The following is a 19,155-nucleotide window of genomic DNA, read 5'->3' on the forward strand; positions in this document are numbered from 1 at the left end:
AAAGGTAAAACGTGGCTCTCAGCGCATGCTCACACCGCCCTTCTCTGTTCTCCCTTTTCTGCCCCTGGACGCCACTGCAGCAACTTTCCCAGGAGGCTTTGGAACCGCTCCCGCCCACTGCGAAGTCAAACTGGCGAAAGCCATTCGTTTCTGCGACGTGGACACGGTTCTCTCCTTCGGGTCTTTCCAACTTGGAAGCAGACACCATGCGCCTCCGTTTCTCTGGGAATCGAGCGAGAGTTTGCCAGTTGTCAATATGGCCGCTGACAGACTGGTCCCGGGCCGAATCCTGTCATAGGCCAAGGTCGCATCTCGGCCCCGCCCACTTCGTCCCTCCGGTCTCCGCCCGCCCGTCTCTTCTCTACGCATGCGCAGCGGGGGCGGGCCGGGAGGTGGGACGGCCCGAGTCTTCCGTGTGCGGCCGCAGCTGCCCTGTCCTCGCTGCTCCTGCCACCGTGGGACTGCATTGCCGGCGTTAGCGGCGCGAGAGGAAAGGAGGGACTGACGGAGCGTGTGTTCGCGCGCTGGGGTCCGGGTAGTCCCAGCAGTTCCCCTCGCGTGGTGTGTGGCTGGCGAGGGTCAGCAGCAGTCTGGGGAGGCCTTAGACGGCGCCATGTCGGCGGGCGGCCCATGCCCGGCAGGAGCCGGAGGGGGCCCAGGGGGCGCCTCCTGCGCTGTTGGGGTCTCTCCCGGCGGGGTATCCATGTTCCGGTGGCTGGAGGTGCTGGAGAAGGAGTTCGACAAGGCCTTTGTGGATGTGGATCTGCTTCTGGGAGAGATCGATCCTGACCAAGCGGACATCACTTATGAGGGGCGACAGAAGATGACCAGCTTGAGCTCCTGCTTCGCGCAGCTTTGCCACAAAGCCCAGACTGTGTCCCAAATCAATCACAAGCTAGAGGTGAGTCCTGGGGGCTGGCAGCGATGGCATTCAATCCCAGGCTACTGGGGGGCGTTAGATCCCATTTAACGCACCGGTGAAACGACCCTAGAAAACTGCCCACTGGGGCACTTGGGCATCGAATGTGATGGGAGAGTGAGTGTATATGTGTGAAGGAAAGAGTGAGGTGAGGTTGGGGGAGAAAACGATGTGACCGACGTGTGGGTGTCGCGGAGTCCTGTCATCCACCTTCTTAAGTATCTCTCCTAGGAGAGAAGGATTAGACTCCCTTTTGGTGCTACCTTAAGGAACCTATCAGATTCTCTGTTATGATACCTTAGCCCACCATTTGACATTTGAGTTTTGCAGATTTGCTTTTACATTGATAAACCAGATTGGTGTATTTTTAGACAAGCAGAACCTTGGTCATTTTCATTTTTAACTATCCCAGATCAACGTGTGTGATTGCACACAGAGACATGCATGAACTATTCAGGGGGACCTGATCAAAGCTTTTAGGAAAATTCAATGGAATATATATTGAATAGTGTCCTTGTCTTTCTTGGTTGACGTCCACAGTTGGTTCTTAAATGACAAGCAGATATCTACAGAGATCCTTGTAATTATTCAAATAACTTCTAACATTGAGGCTTATGTGTTCATACTGTATTTCCTGAAGTCTGGCTTTATATTTGAGAGTATTTAAAGAATGATAATTTGCTTTAGTCTCTGGGTGTGAATGTGGGTGGAGTATTGGTGATTACAAAACAGACAACAAAAAATCCTACCACATTGTGCAGAAAATTAAATTAGGGCATTATTACAATATTTAGTAATCATGATTATTAACATTATTACATAAAGAGGGCTTTTCAACTAGGCAATTTAAATAAGAGAATTTTTCCGTTTTAACGCATATAAAAATGGGATAATCAGTGTGTGCAAAGCTCTTTGAGCATTGGCTTTCTTAAGAAAAAATATCATTTCTACTAGTTGTAATTAATTGAGAATGTCCATTGTATGCAAATTAATATGTATGTCAGATACACATTCTCTCCTGGCATAGTGGTCAGTGTTCTTCTTTAGTATTTGTGAAAAATGTATAATTAACCACTGATTAGCATAGATTTTATGTAGCCCTGATTTTGTGGCCTTTTCCACTGAGAGGACTGTTTATTTCTTCCATCCCTTTGGAAAAGGTTGGAACTAAAGTGCTGATATGAAGGCAGTCACTTATTGTGGGTAAATTAATATGTCTCTTGCAGTGATAAATTAGTGATATATTCTAGAAGGTAGTCATTTTATCAGATATTGAATTGCATTTGATGATTTCTAGAAATAATACTTTAGCTTTAAAGAACAAAGATCAAGAGTAGTTTTTTTCTTTTTTTTAACCACATGAGAACTTTCATGTCATTTACAGATTTGAGTATCTATTGGGGATAAATAGTTTTTTTAAAAAAGAAACAAAGTCTAATTTATTTTTTAAGTAAATTAAGGGAAATAAACTCATATTTTTGATGTCAGCTATAAAATCTAATTTTGAAGAAAGTCTCATTCTATGAGTAGGAGGTAGTATTCCTTTTTAAAAAAATCTTTAAATATTTAGTTGAGTATTCAGAGTTATAATAAATTAGGCATGTTCTTTTTTCAGAAATTATAATTGCATGTTGTGATTCCATGTCCTAGCTTAGGTGGTAGCAGCATTTCTCAAAATAAGAAATGCTAGCATATCACAATGTGAGCATGGTTTTTTAATGGGCATAAAGCCCTGGTAGATCTTAGAAAATGGTGAGGAGACATAGATTTAATTATTTTTTTGTTTGTGTGTATTTTCAGTTATAGCTGATTCATCTGTCTTTGGTGTTAACCTCTACATATATAGCATCTTATACAATTTTCATGGAATCACTTATAAATTGCTGTGGAAAGGCTCATTGTCAGTAATTCGTTTCAAAATAGCCCTGTGGATATACTATCTGCAGAATTTTCAGAGTTGCTCCATAAACTTATTAATTTTCAGAGATCTTGAAATCTTAAGAGATTACTTTCTTACTTAATTTCTTATTAAGCAGTTGAATTAGTTTTATTGCTATAATTACATGGATATTAAGATATTTTAGGCCAGTACTATAGGTAGTGCCATTTCAGATTACTGTCTTTGATACTTCCCACCTGCTTGAGAATTCCTTCTGTTGTGAGCCACTTGGTGATGGCTGAGCTGGAGTCACAGGCCCTGATTTGGGTGGTGGTGGTGGTAGTATTAGTAGTAATAGTAGTAGTAGTAGCAGCAGTAGAACTACAAGTTCTGTGGTTTTAGAGATTAATATTTTAAACCTTGTTGTCATAATAAAATAGTTTTATGTTACCAAACAGATTCCTCCAGGGTGTGGGTAACATATAACATTTAAATTGGTCTTGTGTGTCCTCCTCAATTACCACTTCTTCTTACCCAAGACTTATGTGTTTAGGTAACACTACACTTAATTTGGTAGTTAGAAAAACACTTTTGCTGGGCACAGGGGCCCTTAAGTTACATTTGTAAATTAAATACAAATTACCTTCATATGACTGTTTCCTGCCATAAATTATTTGGGGGAAGAAACATCAATAAAGGGAAGGGGAAGGCAGAGAATACCAGAGGAGTGCCATTTCAGATTCTTATCTATCTCTGAAACTTCCCACCTGCTTGAGAATTCTTTCTGTTGTGAGCTACTTGGTGATGGATGAGCTGGAGTCATTGGCCCTGATTGGGGTGGTGGTGGTAGTAGTAGTAGCAGCAGTAATAGTAGTAGCAGTGGCAGCAGTCATAGAAGGTTTGTTGGAATAGAACAAAGGCTTGAACCAGTACTTTAGAAAAACTCACCTCTGCTGTGAAATACAATTTTCTGCTTGTTCACTCCTTTAAAATAATAGCCAAACAATAGTCTTCTATTGCCTCTTCCTTTCCCTGTGTAATTGCTTAATTAGAATCATTTTTAAGTGATTAACTTTAAACAATAGAGAATCTTTTAACTTTGGTCAAGAGCCACACAGATAATGAACTGGTGATATGCTTGTCCTTGTACTCTTTTAAATCTGTCCATTATTAGAATAGGCTATTTTGCAACTTTGAAGTTGAAGTTTAATGTTGATCCAGTGTATATTAATTCAACCTAGTTACATGCCACATGTTTATTGGGCACTTGGGATAAAATAGAAAACAAAAAGAGATATAATCATTGCTGTTGTGAAGCTTGGATTCTGTTGGGGGAATTTGTTGGAGAAATAATACCATAAATGAGAAATTGCAGCTTTCATAAGAGTAATGAAAGATACATGGAGTAAATGAGAACTGATTCTGGAGAGTCAAGAAAGGCTCCCTGAGGAAGCTACCATTAAGCTAAGACATAAAAGATGAGTAGGAATTAATTAGACTTGGAGAAGTAGGAATATCATTCCATATTGGAGTAGAGGGGCACAAAGTGGAAAGCAGTAGAATGAACAAGAGCATAGTGCACTTAAAGATCAGAAAGAGGCTTGATAGGTGTTAGGCAAAAGAAGTGAGAGATGAGATAGTTTTAACATGGAAGTACAGACCAAATCTTAAGTGGTTTTACAGGCTATGCAGTACATTGATACTTTCATAGCAATGGAAAGTGTTTTAAACTACATGGTAACCAGATAGTCACCAGATGGTCATTCTGGCTATGGTATGGAGAAAGTTTGGAAGAATAAAAATAAATGCAGAAAATCATTTAGGAGGTTCTTATCATTATCCATGTGACAGTGTGGTGTAAGAAGTGGCAAGGGAGGAAAGTGTTTAGAACCAGAGTGACTTGAGAGGTAAAAAAACAACAGTCCATCTTGAGATGGATTGAAATGGAGGGATGAGAGAATGCAGGGTGACTCTATCATGACAGTCTTGCAGCTGATTGCCAGGTAGATGGAATGAGATATTATTGGCAATAATGATATTGCTAACTCTTATTGGTCAATGCCTATGGGGCAGATTTGGTCCTGAATTTTTTACGTGTATTGATTCATCTAATTCTCATAACAGTCCCATGAGACAGGTTTTTAGTATAGTTATTCCCATCTTATGAGATTAAGTAAGGGTCCTGAGGCTACAGAGCCTGGGAAATGAATTTCTGTATAAAGACACATTTATTACTGGTGGGGGACAAGGAAGGTGGATAGAAAGTAGGCAGAAAATGAGTGTGTCTGCATAGAAAATTTAGAAGGGAGAATGTGGTGTTCAAGGGAAGGGTGTCTCATTTTGGTTATAAATGAAAAATAATTTTGAACATGTTTCTAAGAAGCATCAAGTTGAGAGAAAAACTGAATATTATAGAAAAAAGGATAATATTAGTAAGATTCTGTGTGAAGAGGAGATAGAAAGTACAAGTAAAAAGAATAGTCTTATATTGAAAGAAGGACAGTTATTAGAGGGAAAGGGAGAGATGATGAGGTTGTGGGGAATTTTTGTGGGTTGGCACTTTCTCTCTTTTTTTTTTAAACCAGGAGTGCTTAACCACTGAACCACATTTCCATCCCCTTGTTTATTCATTCATTTATTTATATTTTGAGATAGGTCTCACTGAGTTGCTTAGGACCTTGCTAAGTTACTGAGGCTGACTTTAAACGTGCCATCCTCCTGCCTCAGCCTCTCAAACTTCTGGGATTACATGCATGTGCCACTGCCCAGCTTTTCTTCCCTCCTTCCCTCCCTCCCTCCCTCCTTCCTTCCTTTCTTTCTTCTTTCCTTCCTTCCTTCTCCTATTTCTATAAAATAGAAATAGGCCAGCTGCTAAAATTGGGTGAGAGAAAAGGTTTGAGGATGATAGAAGTGGTTTGAATACTTGTGGAAGAGTGAGAAAGCCAGTTGGCCAGAGAGATAGAATGATTGCCAGGTAGGATTAAGTGCGTACCTGGGACTAGTTATCTTAAATTCATGCTGCATGCAGTCTGCCCTGTGGTGTGACTTTCTCCAGCAATATTTACCCTACAGGCACAGTTATGAGAGTGATATTTGGGTTCCTCTAATGTTGTAGCAAAGATGGTTTTCTTTTTTCTTTTTTGTTCTTTTTAGATATGCATGACAATAGAGTTTTGACATATGGAGAATAACTTATTCTAATTAGGATCCCATTTTTGCTTTTGGATGTGGAGTAGGAGTAGGAGTTGTTATGTAGACAACAATATTATTGAAATGAAGATGGTAATGGGGATGAAGAAAAGGAGATAGATTGTAAATTAATGAAGTAGAAAGGACAGAAGTTGATCATTATACAGATACAAAAGATAAGAGAAATGGTTAAGGGTGACATCATGTTTCTGTTTGGGAAATATCTTGTTAGATATCTGTAGTGGGTTGAAAAGTGTCTCCCCAAAATTCATGTCTACCCAGAACCTCAGAATGTGACCTTATTTAGAAATAGGTGTATAATTTGGGGAGATAAGATCATAGTGGATTGGAATGGATCCTAAATCTAAAAAGAGTGTCCTGATAAGAGATAGAAGAGAACACACAGAGAAGAAGGTTATATGAAAATGGAAGGAGATTGGAGTGATATGTCTACAAACTAAGGAATCACTGGGATTACTAACAACCACCAAAAACTAGGAGAGACTCATGGGATATTTCAACACCTTGATATCAAACCTCTGGTGTCCTGAACTGTGAGAAAATAACCTAGTTATTTTAAGTGACCAAATTTGCAATAATTTGTTATGATGGCCCTAGGAAACCAATATAGTTCCATTCACTGAAGTAAGGAAACCAGGGGAAGGAGCCAGTCTGGTAGGAAAGGTAATAAGTTTAGAATATTATGCGTAGTTAAGATTCTTATCCTCTTTCACATGTTCCTAACATAGTCTCCTAATTGTTTATTAATTTAGCCCCTCCAAACCATATATCTTTGTTGACTGAGTATTCTAAAATGATTCATTTTAGTGGATCATGTCAAAAGGACAAATCTGTCACTCTTCTTTCTATACCTCCATCTATTGCCTAAAATTCAAATTGTTTAACATGGTGATCAGTATTCATTTGTCTGTCTTTATCACTTGTCACTCATTCTTAGCTGCTTTTGTTTCAGTGAAATAGTCAATTTGTAGTTTTCTAAATAGGCCTTCCTTGTTCATGGCACCTCTGTTTTTGTATCGACTTTCACGTATGATGCCTTTTCTCTCCCACTGTCCACAGTATTAGACGCCCACTCATCTCTTAAGACTCAGTTTACACATCACCATCTCTGGAAGGCTTTCTTCATCCCACCTCTTCTCTGCTCTCTATACGCAGAATCTGTCCTGATACCTTGAACTCAGTTGTACAATTAGATTTATTATCTTGTACTGTAATTAGTGGTTGCCATATCTCTCTGCCTCCGGAATGTAAGCTTTTTGAGGGTGAGGACCATGTCTTAGGTAAAATAATCTGAACCGTCAAATGCTTTGTGAAAGCTGACTTAATGGGTAGCATTATCTCTTTGTGAATCCATTTGTTGTTTTTTTTCTCTGCAGTGCTTCAAAACTACATGGAGTATTAAGAACGTTCCTTTGAGTATGGATGATAAGTTGGTTTATAGTAGCTTACAGAATTGATCTTTGGCCCTTTTTAAAATTTAAAATTAGGAACTCAGCTTACATTAAACATCAACTTTTCTGACCTATTTACATCCTTGTATTTACCTGACAGAGGTTTTCATATCCCAGACCTTTTTTTCTTTACCACTCCATGTATAAGTAGACCTTCTTTCAATGTCATCTTTCTAACTGCCTCCATTTGCCTCATTTTGAACTGGTGCATAAAGACTCCTCTATGATAGTGTTTGCCACACTTTGCATCATAATTAGAAATGTATTTTTTTCCTAATATTGAACTTCTTCAGGGAGAATTCTTATTTCTTATTTGTTCTTAAATTCTATTGAATATTGTGCACTCAGTAAATGTTTATTTGTATAAATAAATTAGTCAAAACCACTCTAGTGTTCTGTAGTATATCTTCAAAGATTACGAGCAGTCCTTTTGTAATATAAACTCCATGAGAGCTGGGATGGTTTCTGTTTTGTTGCTTCTATCTATATCTGTGCTATCACAATGCCCGCCATACTATCTAATGACTGAATCATTTATTTCCCTGATATTTAATTTACGAAACTATGATGTGTGAATTAATTTTTCACAGTTTTCTATTTAAAAAAATGAAAATGTGATTAAAAATGTCATAAGGATATTGAGTATGGGTTTAATGTTCTTGTGACATTCCTAAAATATGGTGTAGGTTGATCTCCTTATCATCCTACTTCTAAGTTTGATTGTGGAGCAAATGAGTTCTTTGACATTAAAATAGAAACTTCATTTTGAATAATGTGCAGATTTCTTATTATGACTGGCAAGCTCTGCACAGTCTGATCTCTGAATATTCCTCCAGCGACATATATTACCATTCTTTCCTTTTAACCTACATTACCCAGCCACACAGGTCTCCTTGCAGAATCTTTGAGATAAGATAGGCAAAGTTTTTGATTTCAGGACTGCTTATGATAAAATTCTGAGGACCTCATTTTTAAAATTTGGGATACATGTACTGGTAATTACTGTGTTAGAAATTAGAACTGAGAAACTTTATTTATTTATTTATTTAAAGAAAGAGTGAGAGAGGAGAGAGAGAGAGAGATTTTTTTTTTTAATATTTATTTTTTAGTTCTCGGTGGACACAGCATCTTTGTTGGTATGTGGTGCTGAGGATCGAACCCGGGCCGCACGCATGCCAGGCGAGCGCGCTACCTCTTGAGCCACATTGAGCCACATCCCCAGCCCGAGAACTGAGAAACTTTAAATATTTATTACATAATTTAAAAATAGCAATAATAAGCCCATTACTTTTTTTTTTCTTTTTTACTTTGGTATCAGGGATTGAATCCAGGGGTGCTTAACTGCTGAGCCATATTCCCAACCTCTTTTTTATTTTTTATTTTGAGACAAGTTCTCACTAGATTGCTTAGGGCTTCCCTAGGTTGCTTAGGGCTTCATTAAGTTGTTGAGACTGGCTTTTGAACTTGAGATCCCCTGCCTTAGCCTTCAGAGTCACAGGAATTACAGGCATGCACCATGATGCCAGGCCAAGGCCATTGCATTTTAATATCATTTTAAATTTAAAATAACTATTTTCTAAAACCAAACTAAATTAGTGAAGAAAGTTATGTCAGTTTATATTCTTTCAAATACTTTAAATGTCTGGTTTAATAGAAGACTTGGATTTTCACATCTGTTTTTTATATTCAATCTATTGTGCTATGTTGTTTTATTTAAACTATAGGAAGAATATGTGATCTTTGAGAGATTGGTATTTGGAGGAGAAAGGGATGTTTTCATAGCCTTATCAGATAATTGTTGATGTTCTTTTTTGATAGTAAAAGTGTACAAGAGGTGGTTCCTTAAATGTGGTGTCTGAAACAATATAAATGAATTTTTCATATATTGTTTAATTGACTGAGAATTTGAGTGGATCTTTTACCCAGGCATGATTTTTATAACATCACACATGGATCATTTTGAAGTGGTTTACTGAGTTTTGCAGGTCTTCCAAACGTTGGCACATCTCATACAATATTTAAAAAAATCACATTTGTTAATATCTTCAGTCTCATCAGGAAAATCTTTTAAGTGTTGGGAAATTTTCCAACTCTGACAATGGATTATGGTTTTCCAAAATTTTAATTTTCACTTGAAAGTTCAATGTTTATCTTTGGTAACACATACACTTGACTTTCTTTCCCTTCCTTCCTTTCTTCTTTTTTCTTTTTTTTTTTTAAGTAACAAGTTTGCTTTATTCATTCATAAGAATGTGTCTTGCAAATATTTTAACTGAATAACTGTTGTTTGTCCTTCATTCAAGTAAAGGCCTATTCTTTTATTAAGAAAAAAATGTTTAATTTGCAACTCAGGCAATTGTCTAGGTACTTTTTTTTGAGAGAACATAGCTTGTATATAGTAGGAATGTTATATGAATACTTTACATTTCATCACTTAGAAGATTAAAAAAACATGTTCTCAAAAGGATTATGATTTTTAAGAATTAATAATTTTTACTACTTCATGAAGGATGTCATTAAGTGAACTTCTCAAATGTAGTTGCATAGCAGTGACTGGTAGAGTTTGAAGCTCCTGATTTAATTTGCACTCACCTGCCAACCTTTTACTCATCATTACTTTTGTACCTCAGTATAAACAGTGAAAAAGTCGAATATGTTTTATTCTTACAAAAGTTGTTTTGACTTCACAGATCCACTGGAAGAGTCCTACAGAATTTCCCAAATGTGTTCTTTCCACTGGTGTTCTGATAATGATTGAAACTCTTCCCAGAGAAATAACCATGCATCCCTGTCTCACTAATTCTCTTAGTTTCTTTCATAAAGCTTATAATTTATTATTTAACCAGCACTGTAATGACCTTGGACAGATTACCTAATATCTGTGCTTCAGTTTCCTTCCCTGGACAAAATATGCACATCAGGATTAATGTGAGGCTTAAGACAATTAAAATATGAGTATTTAAAATAATGCCAGCCGGGCATTGTGGCCATGCCAGTGACTCCAGAGACTCTGAAGGCTGAGGCAGGAGGATTACAAATTCAAGGCCTATCTCAGTGAGGCCCTAAGCACTTTAAGGAGACCCTGTCTTAAAAAAAAAATAAAAATAAAAAGGATTGGGGATGTGACTCAGTTGTTAAGTACCCCTGGGTTAAATTTCTGGTACCAAAAAAGGAAAAAAAAAAGTGTGGTATTAGCTAATATTATATTGTTACACAATTCATTTTCTTAGTGGGCTGCCCTATGTACCAAACCTCTATAAGGGCAAGATCCACATTTATTTTCTTCACCTATGTTTCCTCAGAACCCAACCCAGTGTTTGGTATATGGCTGTAGTATAGTAAATACTGGTTGAATGAGTATAATTGTGATGATGTGGAAGACTGAAAATAAAAATGTTTGCTTGTATAGACTGCAGAACAGTTTAGGGAGAAAGAATGACAGATGAAATTAGTGTTCATTATGATTGGATAGAAAAAAAAGTAAAGTGCCTAGGTAAAATTTTCTCAGAACTTTCATAAGCTAATGAACAGACTATTTCAGAAGCCTATTCAGAGTTGGAATAAGGAGGGTATTATTTTCTAACTTGGGAGATGGCAGAGATTTTCAAATCTGACTTTTGAATTTGTAGTGTTAGTCTTGTATTTTAGAATAGTACTCATTGGTTTTCTGTAATTTTTGAATAGTAGGAGCAACACAGCACCGCAGACACAGGGAGAAAAAAATAGAGGAAAATTATTTTTTAAAATGAATGCATTAAATTAAATATTTTGAATGGATAGAAGAAAAAAAGAATGGATGGAAATTTTCTCATTAGTTACATTCTTCCCTTGACTTTTGTCATAGAATAAAAGATCTTGTGAAGAATAGTTCAACTTCCACTAGCTGTCAGATAGTTTGGGATCCTTTATATAAGAATCTTATGATATATTCTTTTAAAAGTTTAGTTCTAGGAAAAAGGACAGCCTTGCCAGATAAAATGGCCTTGCTTCCTTTAATGAGAGGAGAAATAGGTAATCTGTAAAGATCTCTTATTAGTTGGAAGGTCACTATTAAATTTAGTAATTAGTAAGTTGTAATAGGTATTTTTATAGTGATGTATTACAATCTCTGATTTTTATTTTTTACGTTTGTTGTATTGACTATCTGGGCTGTAAAGCATTTTGAATAGTATGTGTGTACATGATAAATTTTAGATGCTGGATTAAAGAGCACAATTGCTAGAGATTTAAATACTCATTCATACTTTTCATCTTAAATTGTATTTTCAAATGTAAACAGCACTTTTAAAAGTATAAGTTTCTTTTCTGGTAATCACATTTATACACATTCTTTAAGACAAAAGGTGTAGAAGTAATTATAGGTAGATGTGAGATTTTGTGTCTATATATGTGTGTGTGTGTGTGTGTACACACACGTATATGTATATTTTTTATCAGCATCTTTCTTTGCCATAGTTTAATAGTTAAACTGCTATTTGGAGTCAACATTTTTTAAAATTCTGAACAGATTAGGAAAATGTATCCTTTTATGTGCAGGCATGTTTGTGCCTGTTAGCATGCCTACATGTGTGTCTGTGTGGGTTCATGTGACAAGAATATATATCCCAGTGCTTGGTCAGTGTGCATTCGAGGTATGGTGTATATGATGGGGAAGGTTTCAGAATTTTTTGCTTACATATTTATTTATTTGTTTTGGTTTTTGGTGCTGGGGATTGAACCCATGGCCTTGTGCATGCAAGGCAAGCACTCTACCCACTGAGCTGTATCCTCAGCCCCTTGCTTAGTATAGTTCTGAGATTTGGGAACGTGATCTCATTTGGAGCTCATGGACTGCTTCATCAGTTCTCTTGTTATTGCTGGAACTACAAAACATGTCACAAGATGAGTTTTAATCCAACGTAGTTTGTAATTTGGGGCAATTCACATAATAAGCTCTTTGCTCTCAGTTCCTACATGTGCAAAATTAGGATGTTTTATCATATTTTTAAAACCTTTTTATCTTGGACCTTCTAAAATCTTATCAAAAGTTTATATATTAAAATTAGGGAATGTGCTGGATCCAATTTCCCTGCTGTGCAACTTGATCTTTGCTAATTTCTGGTTCTAATTTGATTCTCCTCCAAACCAGGAGGTTTTTAAGGGGATGCTTAAAGTAAAAATAATCAGTATTTTTATCTATACAATGGTTTAGAAATAAAATCTAGTTTATATTTGGAAAGAAAAAAGTGCAGCTGTTATGTATTTTTGAAGATTATATAGGCAGAGGATTTAGGTCTAGATAAAATGGAATAATAGCTAATTCTGAATGAAACAATTATTTTGATTTTGGTGCTACATATTAGAATCTAGAAGTTAAGAATTATATTAGGAAGGAATTATCTTCATAGAAAAGTTTGGATGCTTTGAAGAGAGTATGCGATGAGAAATAGAATACTAATGACTTCTAAATACTAATGAATAGTGATGACAGTCCTGAAATACTACTTAGGTAAAATGCTTCTCTTTCTTTTCCATTCCTGGTAATTCATTTCTACTTTGTGCAGTATACCTTGAATTTTTAAATTTATGAACATGTAATAATTTTACATATAGCATGGATGTTTCAGTACATGTATACATTGTGTAATGATCAAATTGGGATAATTAGCATATCCTTTGCCCTAAACATTTATCGTTTCTTTATAATGAGAACATTGGAAATCCACTCTTCTAGCTATTGCGAAATATACATTATTGTTAATTCTAGTCCCTCTACTATGCAATAGAACACCAGAATTTATTCTTCATAATTGTAATTGAACCCATTGATTAATCTCTCCTCATCTACCTTACCCCGTCCCTACCCTAGTAACCATTATTGTGCTCTCTACTTCAATGAAAATGGTTTTATTTAGATACCACATATGAGTGAGATCATGCAGCATTTGTCTTTTTATTCCTGGTTTATTTCATTTGATAAAATGTTCCCCTGGTTCATCCATGTTGCCACAAATAACATCATTTTTTTTTAATGGTTGAACAGTATTTTATTGTATATACATTCATCATCTTTTCTTTATCCATTCATCCATCAATGGACACCTATGAAGTTGCTTCCATATCTTGGCTAATGTGAGTAGTGCTGCACTAAACATAGGAGTACAGGTATTTTTTCAATGTATTGATTTCATTTTCCTTTGGGTGTATATACAGTTATAGGATTGCTAAGTCTTATAGTAATTCAGTTTGTAGTTTTTTAAATGGAAATGCCATACTGTTTTCTATAATGGCTATGCTAATTTGCATTATTTTCCCTCCATATCCTTGCCAATGCTTATCTTTTTTTTAATAGTCATAATTGGAGTGACATATTTTGTTGTAGTTTTGATTTGTACTGTTTCCCTAATGGTTATTGATACTGAGCACTTTTTCATATATCTGTTGGCCATTTGTATATCCTTTGAGAAATGTCTATTCAGTTCTTTTGTCCACTTTTAATTGAGATGTTTGGTTCTTTTGTTTTGAGTTTTTTGAGTTCTTTATGTATTTTGGATGTTAACCTCCTATCAGATGTCTAGTTTGTAAAGATAGTTTTCCATTATATAGTTTATCTCTGCTTTGTTGTTTCCTTTGTGTGCTGAAGCTTTTTAATTTGATGTTCCTGTCTTTATTTGCTTTTCTGCCTATGCTTTTGAGGTTTTACCCCAAATCATAAAACATTGATAATTGAAGAAATTGAAGAGGACACAACAAAATGAAAAGAAATTGATATTTATGCATTAGAAAATATAATATTGTTATTCTTATTACTCAAAGTAGTCTACAGGTTGAGAGTAATCCCTGTCAAAATGCTAATGACATTCTTCACAAAAGTAGAGAAAACAATCCTAAAATTTGAGTGGAACCACAGAAGACTCTGAATAAGCCAAAGCTAGAGGCATTACACTGTTTGACTTCAAAATATACTAAAAAAGAGCTATAGTAACCCAGATAATATGGTACTAGCATAAAAATAGACACATAGACCAATGAAACAAATAGGGAGCCCCCAAATTAGTCCACTAATCCATAGCAAACTGATTTTTTTTTTTAAAGAGAGAGAGTGAGAGAAGAGAGAGAGAGAGAGAATTTTAATATTTATTTTTTAGTTTTTGGCGGATACAACATCTTTGTATGTGGTGCTGAGGATTGAACCCGGGCCGCATGCATGCCAGGCGAGCGTGCTACTGGTTGAGCCACATCCCCTGCCCAGCAAACTGATTTTTAACAAAGATGGCAAGTACACACAATGGGGAAAAGGCAGTCTCTTCAATAAATGGTGCTGGGAAAACTGGATGTCTACATGCAAAATGAAATTGATCCTTTTATCTCTTACTATTTATAAAAATCAACTCAGAATGATTCAAAGACTTAATGTAAGACCTGGAATTATGAGACTATGAGAAGAAATCACAAGGGCAGAGCTTCGTGACATTAGCCTTGAATTTTTATCTATCCCTGATTCAATTCCAATTTATACTGATAATCCTGGACCATGTTTTGAGAAATCACTACCTTAGAAAATCTTACCTGTGGTTGATTTAGTGTCTTGGGGGAAATGAAGACCAGGATTTTAAGGCCTTGAAACTTCTCCTAGGATGAGATTATTTCCTCTTTGATGAGTTCTAGGGAGATTGTCTTGAAGGACAGTTTTGTTTTATTTTTTCTGTAAATTAACCTTTTGATCAAATATAAGAAATTGAAAAGATTTTCTACCAAATAAAATTTGTATGTAATATAATTTCTAATTTTTTTCCTTTAAAACATTTATTGAGGCATCACTCAAAATTTTAAGTAAGGCTGGAAGTTGAAATTAGCTGTTTCTCTTTAACTTTCACTCTTCATTAAAGTATAGTCTAGGTAATGAGGTGAAAGATGTCCAGGCATTTTTTTTTTTTTTAATGCTGCAACTATGGTCTATTATTAACTAGTTGTGTGATCTCAGGTAAGTTGTTTAAATCATGACTTCCAGTTTCCTTAACTGTTTAAAAAAAAAAGTATTGAGAGGAGTATGATAAGAATTAAGAGACAATGTGGAGAGTGTGTATCCCTGCCATATGGTAGATGCTTGCTTTGTGGTAGTGTGAGTATTCTAAGTTAATCATGTTTACTGTAGCTATAGAAATGAATTTTTCCTTTGGCTGCTTGATAATACTTTCACTTCTGTCCTGGGGGTCAGAAGAATGGTATTCAGGTACTCTTTTGCCACTGACCAAGTGGGTAATCCTAGAAAGTAAACAGGTTTGATGGGCCTTAGTTTTATTATCTAAATAATATTTGACTTAAATATTACTCAGTGAAGAGTAAACTTGAAACACTTATTTCAAAAGAAGAAAATTGGACTTTGAATTTTAATACCTCCTTCCCTGAGGATGTAGCTTAGTGGTAAAACACCCCTGGGTTCAATCCCCAGTTAAAAAAAATTCAAGCAATTTGTTCCTTAAAAGACAACTGGAATAAAGTGAAAAGAAGATATTTGTAACTCATGTGCATGTGTATGTGTGTGTGTGTGTGTGTGTGGGGTCTCTTACAAATACTTAACAAAGAAAATAAATAGTCAATAAATAAATGAAAAGGTGATCTATCTTATGAGCAATCAGGAAGGATTAATTAAAACAACAGTAAAATGCCAGTACATTCCTGCTAGAATGGCTAACATTTAAAAAGATTGTCATTGTCAAGTGAAGGCAAGGATGTGAAGCTGTCAGAGTTGTTGTACAACTCTGTGGGTATGTCAGTTACACCATCACTTTAAAAACTGTTCAACCTTTTCTACTGAGGGTTAATATATATATAGTTTCTCCTCTGTATGTACATGGGTTCTGAATCTGTGGATTCAACCAATAATGGATCAGAAATACTTGAAAAAATATGTCTAAACTGAACTTGTATGGACTTTTTTCTTGTCATTATTTTCTGAACAATACAGTATAACAACTATTTCCATAACATTTATATTATATTAGGTACTATAAGTAATCTAAAGATGATTTAAAGTATATAGGAGGGTGTGTGGAAGTTAAATGCTAGGTCATTTACATAAGGGACATGAACATATGTGGATTTTGATATGTGAAGGAGGTGTCCTGTAACCAGTCCTCTGAGACAACATACATATTCTGCAACTCAGAAATTTCCCTCCAAGATACACAGTCAAGAGAAGTATGCTAAATATTTATTGAAACACAGGTTATAACAATATCATTTTAATAGCAAAAACCTGGAAATAGCACAAATGTCCATCAAGGATAAAATGAAATTTGTTAGTTGTGGTATACTTATTTGCATACCATATAAAAATGAAAATGAATGAAGTACAGCATAAATGAATCTCATAAACATATTCTTGAAGCAAAAAGCCAAACATAATGAATGTACACTATATAATTTCATTTAGATAGCATTTAAAAACAGAAAAGCTATCAGTAATGTTGGAAGTCAGGTATTACTCTGATAGTTACCTTTGTGGATGAGGTGGAGGTAGTGATTGAGAGGAGTTTACAAGAAGGGGCCTGGGTTTCTATATTGCCCATTTTTTTTTTTTCCCTTGGGGATTGAACCGAGGACGGATCTACCACTAAGCTATATTCCCAGCCCCTTTTTAAATTTTTTTTTTTAGAAACAGTCTTGCTAAATTGCCCGGAGTGGCCTTGAACTGGCTCTCCTCTTGCCTTAGCCTTGCCAGTCACTGGGATTCCAGGCCTGTTTCACTGTGCCTGGCACCCTTATTGTTTAAAAATATCTGGGTGGTAGTTAAATTAGTATGTTTAGTTATTTTAATTCTTTGTGTACTTATGTAAGTTTATACATGAATAAAAAAGTTACAAAAATGAAATGAGAAAACTCTCCTGATATGAAGTGATTTCTAGGAAGTTTAAAAAAGGAAAACAAAACAAAACAGGAAGTATCACAGTATTTCTGTTATGCCAAGTTATGATTCAGTTTTTTGTATGCTACCTTTTTACTTCTATCTCTCAGATCATCCTTGATTGATTATTTCCTCAGTCCTTGATATTCTCTTCTCCCTATAACTCTGTCTTAGAGTATTAATCCACATCTCTATTTCTGATCCCAATCCAAGCCTCAGCTTTTTACTTGTTTATTTCTAGCATTCTGGTGGAATAGTTCCTGTTTATTATTTATATCATGGTTTATACAGAGATCAGCATGTCTAAAATTTCAAACAATATCTTTCTTCCTCCCTTATGTCCAAGTAAGCTACCATTCTATCTAATCTGTTTGTATCAATGGTTTTTACTCTTCTCTAAACTTGAAATATATTAGTTATTATTAAGCCCACTTTTCCACTGGAATTCACTGTACTAGACAATGCAAGTGTTGGTACCAATTTTTTTTAGCATTGCAAAATTTTATTTCTGCTTACAAAATTAGCTTGATAACCTACTGTTTAGAAAGCTGTAATAGGGTGTTGCTCCTGTTTCCTTGTCTTTGCTCCCTTACCTGAAAGTAGCATGTTGCTAAAATGTCAGTGAGAATAATGTTTCAAAATGATATAGAAACAATGTTTGCACTAGTGTATGAGTATACTAAAAACCACCCAGTAACTCCCCATGCCACCCAAAAAAAGAATGGATTTTATGGCCTTGAATTATGTTTCAATGAAGGCATTATTAGATATAAAAACAAAAATATCATTGACTCATTAATGGTGCCCTATCAGACTAAATAGTTTATCATCCAAAGCCATTCATTATATCCAGCCTCACCTTTCCTATCTAGTCCTATATAGTATGTCAGTATTCAGTCCCTCTGGAAGGTCTTATCCCCTTGAAAATATTATTTTCATATTCTAATAAGTTCTTTTGTATCAAATATTAATAAATTTATGAAAATAGTCAAAACCACAGAAATTATTCCTACTTTAAAATTGAGGGAACTTGAATGGAGACAGTATTCAGAGCCACAAGGTTAGTATTGGGAATCATTTCAACTTAATCTTCATTGAATATCTTTTATATTCTAGAAACTTTTTCTTGCCATTGGTATATAGAGAGATATTCCAGTCCTCTGTCCTTGAGTCAGAGTATTTACCTAAGATGCTTCTAGTGTCTCTCTGCCTTTTTGCCTTTGCTAGTCTTATTCCCAAGTCTAGATTTTGTCACAGCTTATATTTTGTCCATGTTTTTGTTTTCCTTAAATTTTCTAACTTACTCTGAAGTATAAGTTTTTCCTTATTGCCTTTTTAAACTTTCCTTTACTTTGCATTCCTGGAGACTGGTCCTATTTTCTCTATATAATTTTGTTTAGTTGGTTATGTGCATATTTTTCACCCTAGTTAATGTGAAAGCTTCTCAAGGGCATAAATATCCTTTCTCTTCCCCTCTCTCTCTCTCTCTCTCTCTCTCTCTCTCTCTCTCTCTCTCTCTCTCTCCCCCCCTCCCTCTCCCTCTCCCTCCCTCTCCCTCTCTCTCCCCCTCCCTCTCTCTCTCTCTCTCTCTCTCTCATGTGTGTATACACACACACACATAGATAGATAGATAGATAGATAGATAGATAGATAGATAGACAGACTGACTGACTTACTTTTTTTTTTTTTTTTTTTTTGGTATTGAGGAATGAACTCTGGGGCACTTAACCACTGACTTATACCTCCAGCACCTTTTTTTTTTTGAACACCGTCTCATTGTATTGCTTAGGGCCTCACTAAGTTGCTGAGA

General features: G+C 35.7%; 1 protein-coding gene across 2 annotated transcripts in view; it reads left to right on the forward strand.

Annotated features, from left to right (window-relative positions):
* The first annotated feature begins 355 nt into the window (after nucleotides 1-355).
* Gopc (golgi associated PDZ and coiled-coil motif containing) overlaps nucleotides 356-19,155 on the forward strand; it is a 40,740-nt gene continuing 21,940 nt past the window's right edge. For both annotated transcript variants that reach the window (XM_005336087.5, XM_005336088.5), the window contains exon 1: nucleotides 356-901. In XM_005336087.5, coding sequence (XP_005336144.1) covers nucleotides 614-901 — 288 coding nt within the window. In that variant the 5' untranslated portion in view covers nucleotides 356-613. The remainder of the gene's footprint in view (nucleotides 902-19,155) is intronic.

This window comes from Ictidomys tridecemlineatus, chromosome 8, assembly GCF_052094955.1.
Source record: "Ictidomys tridecemlineatus isolate mIctTri1 chromosome 8, mIctTri1.hap1, whole genome shotgun sequence".
Classification (NCBI taxonomy): domain Eukaryota; kingdom Metazoa; phylum Chordata; class Mammalia; order Rodentia; family Sciuridae; genus Ictidomys; species Ictidomys tridecemlineatus.